We start from the raw sequence: 19,940 nt of genomic DNA, 5'->3' as shown, positions 1-19,940 counted from the left end.
CCGCTGTTTTGTATCAAATAGTGGGAATATAAAATTGCAAATGCTAAACTTCTTTTAATGTCTTATTTTGTCTGTTAGTAAAATAATTTTGAAATTTAAAAATATGTGAGGGGTGCTTCTTGCGGTTTTATGGATCCTCGCATTAAATTATGAAAGTATAATATTTATTTATACTTCTGTGTGATGGGCTGTACTAGATATTTTTTAGACATCAGGACTTGACCCCCTTGATCTCGGGGTCAGTTGGTTTGTCTTAAAGTAAAATCTAATTAATGGCAGAGTCATGATCATTCATAACTGCTTTCAAATTTTGAATTATCTTGTGTGAACCATGGTTAACATTTGAACAGTTGTGCAAACTCTGGGTCAAGTGGCTTCCTAATAAGATTAGAGGTTGAAAAACTTTACTAATTTGTGCAGGTTTACGATTGCTATCAAGCAGAACAATATGGCCCTGCACTTATTGTTGGGTCTGTTCAGATAACGGCCTGTCAACAGCATCTGGAAAGATAGGGAGGGGGGAGAGGTTTATTAGGGCAGCAGATGCTCTGATGGCCACATACAGCTGTGTTTGGACTGCTCAGAAGCTTTCTGTGGACCAATCTCATTGCTCCCAATGCCAATCATTGGTCACTCAAAGATTATCTGTAATCTGGGCAGACTTTTAGGACTTTTTTATTGAATTTTTGTCCAGGAGATTATAATTTCACTTGATTAGTAATGGAAACTTCTTTTTTTTTTCAAGTGACCTGCCATTGATTTTGGAACTATCATTTGATTATTAAATCAGCTAACATATGGTTCTATATGAATTCATTGCCTTTTGTGCTTTTTTGGGATTTGATGATCTTCAATCATCAAAGAGAGAAAGAGAATTGGCCTAGTCTTCTGCAATCAAAATTTTCGAGAAACTAAAAATAAAATTTTTGTTTAATTGATTGCGATACTCTACCATATTGTTGGTGATGGTAGCATGGTTTTCAAAAAAAATCTTTTTAAATGATTTGCCATAAATTAATTTTTTTTTAAGAGAGGTCGAAGTTAAAGCATCATTCTATGAATATGACTACCGTACATGATACAAGTTTTTGTAAGTTGATTTTGTGCATTTGCAGTTATTGGTTTAGACCACAAAGTCTCTGGGACACTTGAGTGTCTCATGTGTGTGGTGTGAAAGATAATAATTATGTCGCATCAATGTCTCTGAGATAAATGTGTGATTGTTGGAAAGAGGTATTCCTTCCTTTGATGAAAATATAAGGCAGGGTAAAAAAGGCAAATGACATACATCTTTATGAGTGATCGAGCTAACCATGATATACACATACCTGCACTCCGGTGGCATATCTCTATCATCCATACAAATTGTTGAGAGGTTTTAAAAGGAAACATTTTTTTTCTGTTCATGCAGTGATTAAAATGGTATTTTTATTAGAACAAATTATTTCTGACATTATCTTTACCTTGAAGAAAAATATAACTATTTAACAAGTTGAAATGCCATGTTATGGGATTTTTCTGCAGGCCGGGTGCTATTTTTTTGATAAATTTTGAGGTTTTATCTCAACCACAAAAAAATCACAAAATTTCAATTTGATTTATTATATCAGTCATCATCAATTTAGATATTGCAAAAAATAAAGTGCGAAAAATTTCAGAAGCAAAAGCTACAATAACTTGTACACACATAATAAAACAGTTACGGTATACAATATAAAATAACAAACATTCAGATAACCTTGTAATGTACATTTTTTCAGGTCTACTTTCCAGTACTCTTGAGACGTTTGAAACCACTGCATGCGACGGAGAAGAGATCAGACCCTACTGTCCCCCAGGTACCATGATCAGCATCCAGTTCTCTCAGTATGGGCGCCAAGTCCCCAGTTACGAAATGTGTCCCCCTAAAAAGGACCTCCCCCAAGACGAATGGTTCCAGGAGGACACCAATTGTCTAGCCACTACCTCACTCAGGGTAAGAGAATCCATGCATTTTCCATTGTATCTCCACCATAGCTGACACTGTACACCACTCCAAAGGAGAGATGGTTTTGGATAAAAAATTAACCCTTTTCTATAATTTTTATGTCACATATTTTATAAGATCATTATTTTAAAGGGGGGGGGGGGGGCAAAAGTAAAAAGAAACTAGAGCAAAGCTCGTTGCAAAGCAACGAGTAGGGTCTTCCGTTAATGTCGGAAGTAAAGCTGGAAGTTCCTGTAAGAAGCAGAGCTCTTAAACCAATAAAAAGAGTAACTTAAATATAAAAGATGAAAAAAAATCGAATTATTCCTGGTACGACTTAACAAAATACGAATGATTTTTAGTACGACTTAACAAACACCTTTCCGATTTCAAGAACGACTTAACAAAAAAATCCGAATGTGTTGAAGTACGACTTAACAATTATTTTTGGTACGAGTTAATTTTACTTTAAACATAACGCTATTTTTTAAACCAAGGACGCGGAATCAAAATTTCCGGAAAAAAAATAATTTTTAAACCCCGATATCTCTGTAATGCATCGTCCGATTTTAAAACGGGTTTCGGTTTTAAATTAAGCTTAATAAAAGCTTCTTTGCTGCTTGATGATTATTATCAAATTATTGGTCAGAAAAGAGTTATTATGAAAAGACTTAGTAGCCCTTCTGGCCCCTAATTTGAGGGGTCAGCCCCTTTTTCTTGATATCAAATAAAAGGTCTCGCTAATATAAACATATTTTGTTCTACAAGTGTTCATGAATTGTAAACCGTTCTCGAGATATCTGTACAAATGCATTTTAGGGGCCGACCCTTTAAACCCTTACCGGGGCCACTTACAACAAAATTTTTGGTATCATATTGTTAAGAACATTATTTTGAAGAACTTTTGTTCTACATTGCTTTTAAAAATAGTTCTCCTTTTTCAGATATTAATGATCAGAGTTTTGAGTTCTGGCCCCTTGAAACCCCTAATGACGTAATATATGACTTAGTTATGGTAATGTATAGATTAAAAGCTGTACAATGAACATTTTTGCTTCTATAATTAATAACAAAATATTGTTCAGTAATGAGTTATTGTAAGAAGACATTAGAGCCCTCTTGACCCCTAATTTGAGGAGCCAGCCCCTTTTTCTTGACATCAAATGAAAGGTCTTGTAAAAATAAACATATTTTGTTTTACAAGTGTTCACAAAATGTTTACCGTTCTTGAGATATCTGTACAAATGTGTTTTAGGGGCCGACCCTTTAACTCCTAAATGGGGTCATAAACAAAAACATTTAAGGTAGCATATTGTACAAAACATTATTTTGAATAACTTTTGTTCTACATTGCTTTTCAAAATATTTCTCCTTTTTCAGATATTAACGATCAAAGTTTTGAACTTCTGGCCCCTTGAAACCCCTTATTACGTAATATATGACTTAAGTATGGCACTGTATAGATAAACAGCTGTGCAATGAACATTTTTGCTTCTATAATTGATAACAAATTATTGTTCACTAAAAAGTTATTGCAAATAGACTTTAGAGCCCTCTTGGCCCCTAATTTGAGGGGCCAGCCCCTTTTTCTTGATATCAAATAAAAGCCCGTGCAAATTGAAACAGCTTTTACATTACATGTTTTAACAAAATATTTATACGTCAAGAGATATTACGGAAAATGTGCGAAAATTTTGTGAAAAAATATGGTGCTAATTTTCAGGTTCAGGCAAGCTTCTAGGCCTTGCGCATTTTTCGCAATTGGAAGCATGGAGGGAAATCTACAGACATTCATCTACAATCCCTGCAAATTTCAAGTTTTTATCATGATTAGTTTCAGAGGAGATGCGTGGACAAAATGACCCTTAAAAATTTACAATATCGTCCATATCTGAAACCGGAAGTGACGTAATCATTTGAAATTTTTTTAATCAGTAGCGACTTTGATGCTTTATAACTCCTAAAAATTTGGTGTAAATCGGTTGAATAGTTTCTGAGAAATAACGCTCCAAAAAAGTCAGAAAAAGAAAAAAAAGTATAACTAGAGCAAAGCTCGTTGCAAAGCAACGAGTGGGTCTTCCGTTAATGTCGGAAGTAAAGCTGGAAGTTCCTGTAAGAAGCAGAGCTCTTAAACCAATAACAAGAGTATCTAAAATAAAAAGATGAAAAAAATCGAATTATTCCTGGTACGACCTAACAAAACCCGAATGATTTTAAGTACGATTTAACAAAAACCTTTTTGATTTCAAGAACGACTTAATAAAAAAATCCGCATGTGTTTTAGTACGACTTAACAATTATTTTTGGTACGAGTTAATTTCACTATAAACATTACGCTATTTTTTAAACCAAGGACGCGGAAACAAAATTTCCGGAAAAATCAATTTTTAAACCCCGATATCTCTGTTATGCATCGTCTGATTTTAAAACGGATTTCAGTTGTTAATTAAGCTTACTAAAAGCTGCTTTGTTGCTTTATAATAAATATCAAATTATTGATCAGAAAAGAGTTAGTAGCCCTTGTACCCCCTAATTTGTGGGGCCAGCCCCTTTTTCTTGATATCAAATAAAAGGTCTTGCTAATATAAACATATTTTGTTCTACAAGTGTTCATGAATTGTAATCCGTTCTCGAAATATCTGTACAAATGTGTTTTAGGGGCCGAACCTTTAACCCCTTACCGGGGCCACTAGCAACAAAATTGTTGGTTTAAAATTGTTCAGAACATCATTTTGAACAACTTTTGTTCTACAATGCTTTTTAAAATATTTCTCCTTTTTCAGATATTAATGATCATAGTTTTGAGTTCTGGCCCCTTGAAACCCCTAATTAGGTAATATATGACTTAGATATGGTACTGTATGGATGAACAGCTGTACAATAAACATTTTTGCTTCTATAATTAGTAACAAAATATTGTTCAGTAAAGAGTTATTGTAAAAAGTCATTAGAGCCCTTTTGGCCCCTAATCTGTGGGGCCAGCCCCTTTTTCTTGATATCAAATAAAAGGTCTCGCTTATATATACATATTTTGTTCAACAAGTGTTCATGAAATGTTAACCGTTCTTGAGATATCTGTACGAATGTGTTTTAGGGGCCGACCCCTTAACTCCTAAATGGGGTCATAAACAAAAGCATTCAAGGAAGCATATTGACAAGAACACCATTTTAAGCAACTTTTGTTCTACATTGCTTTTGAAATATATTTCTCCTTTTTCAGATATTAATGATCAAAGTCTTTAACTTCTGGCCCCTTGAAACCCCTAATTACGTAACATATGACTTACGTATGATACTGTATAGATACACAGCTGTACAATGAACATTTTTGCTTCTATAATTAATAACAAATTATTGTTCAGTTAAGAGTTATTGTAAGAAGACTTTAGAGCCCCCTTGGCCCCTAATTTGAGGGGTCAGCCTCTTTTTCTTGATATCCAAGAAAAGCTCGTGAAAATTGAAACAACTTTTGCATTACATGTTTTAACAAATTATGTGCACATCAAAAGGTATTACAGAAAATGTGCAAAAATTTCGTGGAAAAATTTGGTGCTAATTTTCAGGTTCGGGCGAGCTTCGAGGCCTTGAGCAATTTTCATAATTGGAAGCATGGAGGTACATCTACAGATATTCATCTACAACCCCTGAAAATTTCAAGCTTCTATCTTGATTAGTTTCGGAGGAGATGGGTGGACAAAATGACCCTTTCAAATTTACAAAATCGTCTATATCTGAAACCGGAAGTGACGTCATCATGCAAAAATTTAATAATATGTAGCGACGATGATGTTCTATCACTCCTAAAAATTTCGTGCAAATCGGTTGTTTAATTTTTGAGAAATAACGCTCCAAAAAAGTCAGAAAAAGAAAAAAAAGAATAATAAGAACTAGAGCAAAGCTCGTTGCAAAGCAACGAGTGGGTCTCCCGTTAATGTCGGAAGTAAAGCTGGAAGTTCCTGTAAGAAGCAGAGCTCTTAAACCAGTAACAAGAGAAAGTAAAATTAAAAAGATGAAAAAATCGAATTATTCCTGGTACGACTTAACAAAATCCGAATGATTTTAAGTACGACTTAACAAAAACCTTCTTGATTTTAAGAACAACTTAACAAAAAAAAATCCGAATGTGTCTAAGTAAGACTTAACAATTATTTTTGGTACAAGTTAATTTTACTATTAACATTACGCTATTTTTTAAACCAAGGACGCGGAAACAAAATTTCCGGAAAAATCAAATTTTAAACTCTGATATCTCTGTAATGCATCGTCCGATTTTCAAACGGATTTCAGTTTCGTATTCAGCATGAATAACTCTACAAACTTCGTAAACATTTAAAATTAAAACGAAAAATTCGAAAATTCGAAAATTTTAAAACACTTCCGGTTTAGACCGGAAGTGACGGAAACTAAATTCCAGCCTTATGTCCAAATAAAAACGATCAATGCTTCAACACAGAAAATTCCAAGTTTCTATCTTGAAGCGTTTTTGAAAAACGCCCTGGACAAAATCACGTTTTTAAAATATAAAAATTGACGTAACGTAAAAACAGAAGTGACGTTGTATTTAAAAATTTAACATCTTTGAGGCACAATAATGGTACATAATCCCTGAAAGTTTCATGTAAATCTGTTGAAAACTTTTTGAGATATTAAGCTTTGAAAAAGTCAGAAAAATAAAGAAAAAGAAAAAAAACTAGAGCAAAGCTCGTTGCAAAGCAACGAGTGGGTCTTCCGTTAATATCGGAAGTAAAGCTGGAAGTTCCTGTATGAAGCAGAGCCCTTAAACCAATAACAAGAGTAATTAAAATAAAAAGATGAAAAAAATCGAATTATTCCTGGTACGACTTAACAAAATACGAATGATTTTACGTACGACTTAACAAAAACCTTTCTGATTTCAAGAACGACTTAACAAAAAAATCCGAATGTGTTCAAGTACGACTTAGCGATTATTTTTGGTACGAGTTAATTTTCCTTTGAACATTACGCTATTTTTTAAACCAAGGACGCGGAATCAAAATTTCCGGAAAAATCAATTTTTAACCCCCGATATCTCTGTAATGCATCGTCTGATTTTCAAACGGATTTCAGATTCGTGTTCAGCATAATAAACTCTACAAACCTCGTAAACATTTTAAATTAAAACGAAAAATTCGAAAATTCGAAAATTTTAAAACACTTCCGGTTTAGACCGGAAGTGACGGAAACTAATTTCCAGTCTTATGTCCAAATAAAAACGATCATTGCTTCAACACAGAAAATTCCAAGTCTTTATCTTGAACCGTTTTTGAAAAACGCCCTGGACAAAATTACTTTTTAAAAATTTAAAAATTGACGTAACGCAAAAACGGAAGTGACGTTGTAGTTGAAAATTTTAAAACTTTGAGGCACAATAATGCTTCATAATCCCTGAAAGTTTCATGTAAATCTGTTGAAAACTTTTTGAGATATTAAGCTTTGAAAAAGTCAGAAAAATAAAGAAAAAGAAAAATAATAATAATGAAAAAGAAACAATAGAATAACAAGAGGGTCTTCCGTTGAAAACGGAAGACCCTAATAATAATAAAAAGAAACAATAGAATAACAAGAGGGTCTTCCGTTGGAAACGGAAGACCCTAATAAAGAAAAAGAAACCGTAGAATAACAAGAGGGTCTTCCGTTGGAAACGGAAGACCCTAATAATAAAGAAAAAGAAACCGTAGAATAACAAAAGGGTTTTCCGTTGAAAACGGAAAACCCTAATTATTTTGTCTACAAAGACTAAATATCTCTCTCTCTCTCTCTCTCTTTCTCTCTCTCCAATTTTAACTTAAAAAACTTCCCCATTTATGAACCCAAAAGAAATCTCATCTTGCAAAGAAACTGTTTACTGAGCATTGATTTGAAAGTTGGATGGGTACAAGTTATTATTCATTGAATTTAATCCGCAACAAAGGAGGAGGAGGGACTGGGTATTTCATTGACACACCCAGTTGGGGACCTTGTTATTGTAGTGGGTTCTTCACGAGCAACCCTGGTGTGGTCATCAAACACAAAAAACTCTTCTCTTCCCCACTGAATTAAATTCCAAGGCCCCTCCAATGCTTTCATCCAAGTCTGTTTACAAGAAAATTAATGAGCCCTTTACCACTCATTTGTTTACTGGGGAGGTTGTTTGCAGGTGTGCACATCTATTTCATTAATATCAGGATTTCTACCTTTTTCCCTTTCTGTTGCTGTAAAAATTTCACTCTTCCTTTACTTAATACTATCTGGTGAATGCATACGTGTATATGTGTATAGTTGCAGTATCGATCCATTAATTGATTATATTCTTCTTTAAAATTTGAATGAATAGCAACTAATGACCTTGAACTTTGTCAGCATAGTTGGACCCGATTGGCTAATTTCAAGTATTACCCAAGCACCTTCAGCTACAGGATGTGAAACTAAATCATTCCTGCATGTAAATGAGGAGGCAAGAAATCCTTTAACTCGGTCAAAGAATTCTAATGGAGAAACACATAAAAATAGGTGTGGAATAGGGGGTTTCAATGCAGTGACTCACTCGTAGGAACAGAACACTAGCGTTCATGACAAGGTGATATATACCTGAAAATTGCAGAAATCTAACCTTTTAATGTCACCATGCCCAGATTTTGTTCTGACTTTTATAGATCCCAGCCACACTGTATGAATATCTGGTCCTGACTTGTAACAGGACTTTTATTGCAATTGTGAAAGAAATAAGTATACATTCTTGTAAAATTTTGGAAATATCTATTTCAGAAATTTTACATATTTGTGTGAACTTCAGAATTTTAATTACTATTCTTTTAGGGGTTGGGGGTGTTTAGGGGATGGTGGCTGGGGGGGGGGGGGGGGGGGGGGGAGAGGTTACAGCAATATATGAGTGTCCGGAGCTTCCACACATCCACTGAATATATGAATGCAGGGACTCAGGGCAATACATCTGCCAGGCAGGATAACATTTAATAGTAGTTGTTTTTATTAAAAATGCACATGCATGCTTATTTTTTAGCAATGTAAGATATAAATTTTCAAAAGAATGAAATGGGTGGTCAACCTTTTAAATCGCAGAAGGTTTTCAGAAATTAAATACTCTTTGATACATTGAGCAATGTTGAATCATGTGGAAAAACCCCAAGACCTTTCGTTTCTTCATCCCTCAGATTCAAGTTCTCTTAGTCAGTGTTGTGTGTTTTTTGGGGGAGGTTTTGCAAACCACAGGTAATAAACACTTATCTTGATAAGTTCCATGTAACAGGTAGGGATATCATTAGGAGACAATGAAATGACAGCATCATCGTGCCAGGCTTTTGTTCGGTGTCCACCATTTTATGGGCAGCATGCAGCTCAATGTAACAGAAATTGCATCATGTCATCGCCTATCTCACGTAATTCTCCAAAATGTCATCATCTGAACAGGATAATTACACTTGAACACTGAAATAAGGAGTTCCAAGTCTCTGTCTCAACACTCCTGAATCCTGGGTTGTTGTTGCATGTTGCTTTTGTGCTGCTTAGATCGTATTGCAGTTTTGATCTTCTGTAAACATTCGGATGCGTAATCAAAACCTTTGAATCTTGAAAGGTCTTAGTTTCAGTAATTTTTTAAGGCTTGTGCAATCATTACAGTTTTTTTGGTTCTTTTCAGAAAGTGTCTTTTTTAGTTTGGCTGCACCTGTTTCAAGATTTTATTTCTGATAAACATCTTAACATTTAAATTGATGGCAGCAAGGGTTGAATGGTCAGTATTTTGAATGATTTCACTAACACCCCCTTTGAACACTCCCCCCAAAAATATTTCACCCTTTACTGATTTAACTCTCTCTAAATGAATGTAGGCCAAGGTGTATTAACCTGTGTTCCTCCTATATAAGGTGTGAGGAATGGTGTGGGAACATCAAGGAATCGGGGCTCTCTGGTGTGGTGACCCTTGTATGTGGGCCATAAATAAAAGTTAATGCAGTGATAAAGGTTTGTGTTCCTTGAAATGGATGGGCAAAATGCTGGAAGACGACAGTTTACGGTACACATTTGTGGAACTTTTCCTCAAGGTGGTATTGGACACCTTGAGATCTTTCTGTGGATCACACAAAACATCATATTAAAAAATTTACTCACTTCTTCCAAATATCAAATTGTTCATTATTCACCTGTAAAATTCGAAAGAATACATTTCAAAAAACTTTAAGAGAGGTGAAAATTTTAAATAAGCCTGATGGGTTTTGAGAACTTATTTGTAGATTTGTAGTTGATGCATTATAAAAAAAATTGGGCTACTGTTACTCAGAAATGACATGCACTATGAAAGAGAATATTTATAAGATTATAAGATTAACTGAATTTTATTGGGGTTTTTTTTGACAAAGAGAGCATCAATGTCTCACAAAATAGAGATGTACCATAAAGGGGGGGGGGGGGGGGGGGTAAGAATGCGTAATAACTGATTATAATTAAATCTTCAATGGGAGTGGAATTCTGTTGTCCATAAATTCAAAGATGAAAATAATTTTACAGTTAGTCTAGCCAGCTGAAAATAGGGAGAAAAGTCTGCTTAATAATATATATTTATTTTAACACCAATATGTATTTAAAGGGTGGTTACATAATCATTTCAAATGCATAGTACATAATTTTACAGTGAATCTAGCTTGCTGTAAATAAGAAAAGGTCTGCATTTAGCAAATATATATTTATTTAACACAAATATTTATTAAAAGGGTGGGTACATAATCATTTCTTTTTTTCATTGGTTTATACCAGGTACTTTAATTGGGGTTTTTTTTTTGGGGGGGGGGCATTTTATTCAATTTTCAATGAAATCATTTTACAAGAATATTGAATCCTCATTTCTTAATATCTTACATTTTCTTATTTCCTCAAGTTTACACGTTTTCATCATTTGGCACACTTAAGTCTCCAGTGGCTTATTATTATAAGAGAACATTGCATTCTGCAAGAGTGACTTCCCTTGTTATCAGATTTTTATACACAATGAAGGCTATATCTGAATTCCAGGGTCGTGACAGATGATTGTAGAGCAGTGATAACGAAGTTAAGTGTGTTGACAGAGAACTAAATAAACTTCACAAATCTTTTTTTCCAAATGAGTTAGTAACACAAAGATTACAGATTTGTTAAACTGATAATGTACTCCCAGTTTTTGTAATGCAATTGAAGATTTTTTTTCACACTAATTAACAATACAGGCAATATACCCATGCAGTAAATGTCACACAAGACAGTAGCAGAAATGAATGCGTTGTTTAATGAATATTCTGAAAATGATGCAATTTGGAAAATGTTATCGCTTAAGTTTGACTTTTTGCTCTATTTGTTTTTTAAATTCTTTGATATTTCAGGCTCTTAAATGCACAATCCTGGGTGTTTTGAAAAGCTCCGTTATCACTCCTAAACATCTGTACATGTATTGATTTGAGCTTAGACATATTTAATTTCAAAAATACACAATAGTATGCTTAACTTCTTGCAACATAAATGGTGACTTTGATCAGGGCCTTTTGAACTGATAAGAAAATAAAACTGTTTTGTTTTTCTTACATTTAAAAATGAAATCAGCTTATATTTTCAAGGAGGAAAAAAATTATATTCAGCATTTAATCACAAAGGTGTGTTGTGTTTCTCATTTACAAATTGGAAACAGGTAAATGTTTTAGGGGATCAGAATGCCGAGTGGATTAGAGGGACGACCAGCCTCGATTGGAAGCTAGCACACTAGGGCAGTAGTCTGGGTATAAAGTTAAGATTATCTCTCTGGGAGGACCTGGTCACCCATTGTGGAGTGTGTCCCCCGATCAGTTGGAGAATGATTTGTTGGGCCTACCCCCATTGTGCGTGAATTGCTGTGTTGATCTAGAAGGAATGGAAAAAATTCCAAAGACCTTGTAAATGAGCTAAGGAATTTCTATTAATCCTATCGTCCTTTCACTTAAATGAAAGTTTTAAGGATACATGCAGTTCATACTACCATGACGGAAGTTCTTTTTGGAGTGCTGTGAATTGTTTTATGAGAACACTGAGCTATTATCATATTCTGCTCAGATTTTGAATTGAATATTCAGAGAAATTACTTTCTTCACACCTGATGAACTTTGGACTTTTGGCGGTCAAGCTGAAAGACACTATATTCGCAAATCCTGTCTTAATTAAATGCAGCAAATCGGCACTGCCAGTTACTTCTTGTGCATGTCAATTGAACATATGACTTTAGAAGTGAGAAAACAGTTATAACCTCATGAATGTTCAAGTTGCTTTCATAAGGATTTAAACGGAGTTATTTTTTGTTTATTTGAATATAAAAACCAGAAAACTTGAGTCCAACTTTACATTATTGGAGATCCACGTGAAGATATCATTAGTGTTGGAGTTACTGAAAAAACATGGTGGTAATGTATTTTGACATGCTAGAGCTGTTTATGCCTTTCATTCTTTGTGGACCTAATGAGGAAATTTAAATCCTGTTGTAAAGCTCAACCATCGCTACAGAGGGAAAGATGATCCCCTGGATTCTATAGGAAAGGATTAGGGAGTGGATAATCATCAATTTTAGGGGGATCATATCGGAACATTTCATTCCAGCAGATAGATTTGTGAATGGGGGCAAGGGAAGGACTAAAAAGTTAAAATAATAGCTAGGCCCTCAGACCAAAATCAAGGGTACAAATGGACTGAAACATACAACATCAAACATCAGATTTTCATCAGTTTGCGGGCTTGTTTTCTACATTGAAGCAATGTTTGTTGGGTTTTATAGTCTTTTTTATACAGTTTTGCAAATTGACTGTGAAGGTTGACCTTTTGTGGTAGGGAAAAACTTTTCACTCTAACTTTCTTTGTTAAAAACTTAATTGAGCATTAGAAAAAACTGACCTTGACTTGTATAATGCTGAATGATGAAAAAGCAAGCAAGGGTTTGTAGCCTATGAACTTTTTATTCTTCATCTGTACCTCAAAGAATTTAGCGTACGAATTACCTTCAATGTGTTGAATGCATGCATTCAAAAGTTCTAAAAGTGCAAGCGTAATTGGCAGGTATGTTGGCACAGTTGCAGGTTGTTCTAGCGAGTTCTTGAGACTCCAAAATCTAGGTTCATTCACATAAAATTTTCCAAGGACAAACGAATTTCAACAGAGAGAGAAAGAAAGAAGAGGCAAGGTTTTAGGAGCAGACATCGGCTGCAATCAAGGTGATCACTAAGACCTTTATGACCCGCTGGAATGGGAATATTCTGGTTCTTTAATGCTCACCTCTCTGAATCAATACAAGAGCTAGTGTTTGAACTCATTGACACTCATCAGTATATGTTGGAAACTGAAACTATTGGAATTCGAATCTCTCCCGATAAAGAACTCGCGGTCTTGAAGAATCAATTCTGTCGGGGATTTTCTCCTGCAAAAAGAGGTGATTAAGATCAATGCAAAAGTTTTAGTTCATTGATGCAGAGAATGCAAAGCATGTTCACACATCAGAGGAATTGAAGATCATAAAAGTGGCATCACTCTATTCAAGTGCAGTCTTCTTCGTTCAGTAAGCTTGGATCTTTTAGTGCCAAAATATTGGGAAAATTTTTTTTTCTCTAACTCGTTGAGCCTGGGAGTTTTGTGTCAAAATACAATTACGCTCGAATGATTAATAATTAATCGGTGCATAGATTTCAGGGATTGAGGAAATGTTTGCTGTGGCTCGCGAAAAGAGTTCTGACCAAAAATTAGCTGCTGCTTACAGACAAGTGAATTGGATTTTTTCTGTGTCTTTACCAGTATCATTAGACGTAGTTGTGAAAGGTTAGGAGGCAGTCATTGTGTGAAGTAAAGGAAGTGTCACTAGGTGCCTGGGGAAATTCTAGTATTGATAATTTGTCACTTGTAGGATTCCTTACCAAAAATTACTTTGTCTGGTACATTGTTTTGGTGAAGAAACAACCCAAAACCTTGGGGTAAAAATTAGTATAATTAATAACTGGCTACTTTTTGTGCCTGGCTGAAGATTCTTCCGCAAAAAAAAAAATCTACAGAAGTATTGCCATAGAAACCCCCTGTGGTGCAGTGTATATATCGTGTTGGCCGATACATGGAGATTAATAGAGAGATAGAGAAGATATTGTTCTTGTCATAAAGTGATAGACTTGGTGTTATAAAGCAAAGGGTGGTTGCCAGAACAATATATTCTGTTTATTATAGTAGCAGAATCAACTTGTAGTGCTCCCATGGTGTGTAAGGGTAAAGGTCTTTTCAATTTGTGGAAGTGACATTACACATGAGATTCACCAACTTTCATCTCCCTTAGTGAAATTTCTGTCTCAGTGAAGTGGACATTTCTCCATAGGAAAATTGTAATATTGAAGAAGCATTGACCACTTGACTTCTGCCAAGATTGACCACTTGACCCTATTTTGACAGACTCTCTCTGTAAGATGCTACCCTGCTGTGATGAGAGACCTTAAGATAACAGACCAGATGCCTAAATAAGTGTCTGTCCATATTGAAAGAAAAACCACTAATTCGAGATTTATTGATACATCCTTGGGATTAGCTTGTGCTAAATCTGTGATTGTTGTGTGATTTTAAGTCAAAAACCTGTGAAGCACCCCCTGCCATTTATTTATTGGGACTTCAAAAAAAGGTGTTGTGTTGGAGATTACTTAGTTGGGGTTTTCTTTTTGACACAAGCCAGAGGACCTCTGGGTCTTACAAGTTAGATCATCCCATCCTTTTGCTGTGTAAAACACTATGCTGTAAGGAGAGCAAAAACACGCGCAGCATGATGAAGTCTCGTTGAAACTTTGTTTAATCTTTTTTTGTGTTATCAGTGACAGAACTTCTACTTTAAATGAGACCTCGATTGGAGGTTTGAGGATCTTTCTTCACTAATGTGTGTGATTTTTTTTTATTCATCTGGGAAGTGATTGAAAAAAAAAAGAGAAGAAAACCCACCCATTGTGATAAAGTTTGCATTTATATTGAATGGAGTCTATAAAGAATGCCCTATGCAGATAGGGAAAACTTATCCCTGACAGATTTAACAAGTTATTTCATGGCCGGCCGTTCATAATGAAGCTTTGGAATACCCATGTGTATGTTTATGTTTACATTTTCTGTGTTTCGGTGAGTAAGATTTCTACACTACTAGAGCAGGTGGCATTGCAAAGTCAATTTATTATACGATATAATATATATGATTCCAGGCGTTGAGAGCCTACTATATATAGGAAGTTCACTGGCAGTTTGACAAGTAAATGTCAAGGAAGAGAAATTGATTGTCAAAGAAGTGATCCCAAAAAAAAAAAAGAGAGAAAGGGGGGGGGGGGTCTAAATGTGATATATCCTGGTATATGTCATAAGTTATATTAGCATTTCTAGATATGTGATCAAATTTATCTGTGAAGGATCATGTCTAGTTACAGAGTAATAATGCAATTTCAATTTCTACCTATACATGTATAATCATAGAGTTCTAACGGATTTCTTTCTTTAAGGAAGCATATTTTATAGCTTTGGGGTGTTTTTTTTTTTTCTTTTTTCAAAGGGAGTGAATGGAGAAGGGATATACAATGTCACATTTAAATATATCTTATTGTTACAACATAATGTATTGACATAAGAAAATGAACGATTTTGGATATCAAATTCATCATATACCTGTGTATATGTCTAAATTTCATGTGGCTCTTTCCGATTAAAGATGTTCAATAATTTCCGTTCTCAAAATAACCATGACTAAATGTCTTTTTAATACTACAACCATGCAAGCATTCCACTGCAGTGTTACAGCAATTAATGACTAATAATGATCGTACAAGTCCCTCTGTATTTAGCTTTCTTAAGTTGTATTTTAATTTCGTGATGAAGTAGATTTGGCAATCCTCCACAGTTTCTCTCTCTCTTTAATATCAACAGAGCTTGCGATGTAATAGCAGGCTACCAGGATGTTAAATGTAAGTTTATTCTTGAAGATTTGCATTTTCGGCCTTAACAATGCTATTGATTTTGCTCTCGGTAGCACGATTCGTCTGTCATTTTTTTTGGTTGTAAATGGAAGCTACATGACTTATGCATAATCTTGTCTTGATTGGACTTGAAATGAATGATAATATTGGCTTGCCTATATCACACAACATTTAGGCCTGTCTGTCGAAACAATATTTAGTGAATATTAGAAAAATAGATCATTGACATTTATGCCTACATCCATGGAAGATGCATGGTTGTCTATTTCTCAAAGAGAGAATGTATTCCAAACTTATATTCTAGATGTTAGCTGTTACATTTTCTGTTACATAATCCTTGTGTAAAAATACCAAGACCAAAAATCTCAGGGAGAAAATATTATGATATCTTCTTTCACTGAATATATGATTATGCACAATGTACATGCATTATCAAGGGTTTCTGGTGTACAGTCATTTGCATAATAATATGTGCAATTATACATGTACATGTATATACATGTACAATTATATATAGCTGCTTGACTTATATGTATAGCTATTTGTCTACTTTAAAGATATTAGATGGATGAAACTTTCTGATGAAAGAAAACCTAAGAAATGAAGTTGTTCATAATTTTATGTAGATTTTAACTAGCATTAAACATATAAATTAATCATTCAAAACATGCATTGAATATTGGCTCACAGGCTTGTCAATTTACATTTTCTTTTCAAATGAGTCATATTTGATTGACACATTTATTAGGCCATTAAATTTTGAAATAAGATAAATTGTCAACTAGATAAGTAAAACTTTTTTGCTTCGGGGGGAAATTTGTTTCAATCCTGGCTTAAGTAATCCATCAGCAGATTAAAGTTAAACATGACACTACAATAAAAAGAAATCTAAAAAATACATTAAATAAGTACAACTCTTTTCTAGAAACCATAAGGTTTTAAAACGAAGTGGCATCATGGCAGGCCAAAATATATGAGGTCATTTAAGGTCAAACATTTGTTTATGATTCAAAGCATCTCTATACCTACAAGGGATTGGGGTGAACGATTGGCCTCGGGTTAAGACTCTGGCCATATGCTCTTATGTTTTTTTGCAAAAATATTTAGCACACCGAATAATGTTGTTAAAAGCCTAAGGTCAGATCTCTTCTATAGCTTTAGCACATGGCTTTTTTGTTATGTTTGTGTTTTGTTGTACATGTATTGTATGATGAACAGAATGTTAGGGGCATATGGTTAGTCCGTTTTTATGGGGGGTTTTGTTCTTTTTAATGTAATACAACTTATTACAAGACAAGAGGCCTAATACACTGTGCTGTTATTGCATTACCTTGCTTTGAAATGGGTGATTTACTGCAACAGTTACAGAAATGCTGGTTTATGAATGGAGCTAATTACACTCTAGCTCTCTCATCTTGCTCTTTCAGGTTTCTGAAGTCTGTTGTAGAGTGTGATATGTACTTCATTAAGTTGGTGTTTTTGGTATAATTGCAGGTTTTGTTTGATAGCTGCCAGAACAGGAGACAATGTCAGGTGATGGCCAGCACCAACACTTTCAGACAGGACCCATGTCCCAAGACGTCTAAGTATCTCAAAGTCTCCTACAAATGCAACCCTAGTAAGTATATCGCTCCAAGGTTTCTTATACATGTATTGTACTTTGGAAGTCCAATGCTTTACACAATGACAGTTATAATGTCCAAGAATATAAAAATTCCCCAGTAATTTCTGATACAGCACACACTTAAGATATCTGAATAATATCAGTCTCTTACAAATGCAACCCCAGAAAGTTATATAAAGCTTCAAGGTTACCGGTACTAAATCTATATACATTTGAAATTGTTTTGTTCAAGTTTCTCAAAGTCTTCTACAAATTCTGTAAACTTACTCAGTCTACAGCTCAAAGATTTCTAATGCTATTCTCTTAGAAAATTATAACAACCAAGTATTTCAAAGTCCCTTACAAATGCAGTCTTGGTACTAAGGTAGTAGTATACCTCTTCAGTACTCCAGAAATTTAGTTATATTTATCTGCAAGGTTTCCACTTCCCAATACAGTATTCAGTCATTTTTCCAACAGCTCTTGAGTTAGCTGCAGGTCTGTAGACTAGTGTAGCTCTTGGTCTGAAAAAAATTCCCAGGTCATCCATCCAAATTTTTTCAGACTGACAGCTACAGATCTGCAGGTACTCTTGAGTCAAATGGAACATTCAACTCATTTCAACTTACCATATTTTGTCTTAGCCTGATTAACAATTGCTCTTTGATCATCACTGGCCACTACTACATCTATCAAGAACTAATTTCATATATTCTGTACCACATTTGATAATACATTTCATAATACATAGTCAGGTATGTTCAACACATTGCTGCTTCAGTTGCCTTTCAGAGGCAATTTATAATTTTCTTTCAACATAAGAATTTTCATAATTATGATATGGACATATGTATAAACAAATGTATATAAATGGGTCATATAACAATATATATGTATTTTCTTCTTTCATTTACACATTAAATAAGAAAAATCTTGTCTGTAATTCAGAAAATTTTTGCAGTGTAAAATTGTTAAAATGTGATAAGATATGTTATACAACTCACGACACATAAAAAAAATTTGTTAAACATGCAGATTGTCAGTTGGCAGACATTGATCCATTTATTCTGTCATTGATGTACCCTCTCGCCTCCTAGATTTTTCTTTTAAAAAAACTTAGATGAATTCTAATGCGCTTGAAAAACCCTTTAGTCAGTCGAAAAGAAATATCTAAGTATATGACAATAAAAAAGGGAGAAGTCGGGCAATATCTGACAACATTTTATGATTTAATGGAAGAAGATCTTGTAGTTTTAGGGATGATAATGAGTTTTTCTAAGTATAAAGCTATCTAGTTTCTGGGGATGAGTTTAATGCCAGGAGCTAATTTCTGGGGGCAGAGTTGTGGCTTACAGCAATGATTTAAGGTTTCCTTAACTTTCCTTTTTCTGTCAGTAGCTGCCCAATAGAGAAGCTGTGAGTGACAGCTGTTAATCTATAGGATAGGTTTTGTGAAGAGAGTAATAAATGATATTAAGATATTCGAGAGAAATAAATGTAATAGAGGGATTGAAAAATGAAAGAGAAAGAGACTGAGAGAGAAGTGGGTGTTAAAGTAAAAAAGAGGGTGAGAGAAAATAATGTTAGAGAGGAAAGAGACACATTTGATAGATAAAGAAGAGGAATGTGTTTTATAGAAGTGAAAATAAATGTCAAGAGATTCAGGGAGAGGGAAGCTGAGGACGACAGAAAATTCTTGAGAGAGAGAGGAAAAAAGAGGAAGAGGATAGAGAGAGTAATAAATGTTCATATAACGTGTGAATTGTCTGACTCTAGGCTTTACAAACTGGAAGCATTATGATACTGAGAGATGGATGGAGAGAGAGAGAGAGAGAGAGAGAGAGAGAGAGAATGTCATCATGAAAAAGATCAAAAGTTGGAATTTCAAATAATTATTCTAATAAATATAAGTGGTTAATTTTATTCGGTGATTTGGGGGAAAAAAACGGACTTAGATTTGAGAAAAAGCTTTGCTTCTACCAAGTGCAAATAGCTGTGCAATCCTTAAAGCCCAAAATAAAAACACCAAAAAATGGTACAAATTGGAAACTGTGTTCCCCTGAATCATCTCTCAGTTTGATAAATGAGATTTTTTTTCATGGAAAAATAAAGAGAAAGACCAGGTATTTCTGTAAACACATGATATTTACCATTGCTGTGATTGGGATAGGAGAATATTTTAGGGGGAAAAACCACTGATTAATATGAACACTATTTTGTTTACACATGCTGTAATCGCGTCTTCAGATAAATGTTCCCCTCAATTTAACTTCAATTTTTTTTGTAACCATGCCGAATGAAAATGATTCCCCCAACATTGAAATACACAAACAAAATTTAATCTGCTTCTCCAAATTTTTTCTATGTTTTAATCAGTTTTTTATAAATTGACATTTATTCT

The 19,940-nt window shown here is 34.3% G+C and overlaps 1 protein-coding gene across 3 annotated transcripts in view; it reads left to right on the top strand.

Annotated features, from left to right (window-relative positions):
- LOC128183863 (protein eva-1 homolog C-like) overlaps positions 1 to 19,940 on the top strand; it is a 48,621-nt gene that overhangs the window by 17,859 nt on the left and 10,822 nt on the right. For 2 of the 3 annotated variants that reach the window (XM_052853053.1, XM_052853054.1), the window contains exons 2-3: positions 1,761 to 1,975; positions 17,431 to 17,554. In XM_052853053.1, coding sequence (XP_052709013.1) covers positions 1,761 to 1,975; positions 17,431 to 17,554 — 339 coding nt within the window. Of the gene's footprint in view, positions 1 to 1,760; positions 1,976 to 11,515; positions 15,095 to 17,430; positions 17,555 to 19,940 lie in introns of those variants that run through there. The other variant, XM_052853055.1, reaches the window with a different exon arrangement.

Source organism: Crassostrea angulata, chromosome 5 (assembly GCF_025612915.1).
Source record: "Crassostrea angulata isolate pt1a10 chromosome 5, ASM2561291v2, whole genome shotgun sequence".
Taxonomy (NCBI): domain Eukaryota; kingdom Metazoa; phylum Mollusca; class Bivalvia; order Ostreida; family Ostreidae; genus Magallana; species Magallana angulata.
This window is presented reverse-complemented; position numbering and strand designations above follow the sequence as displayed.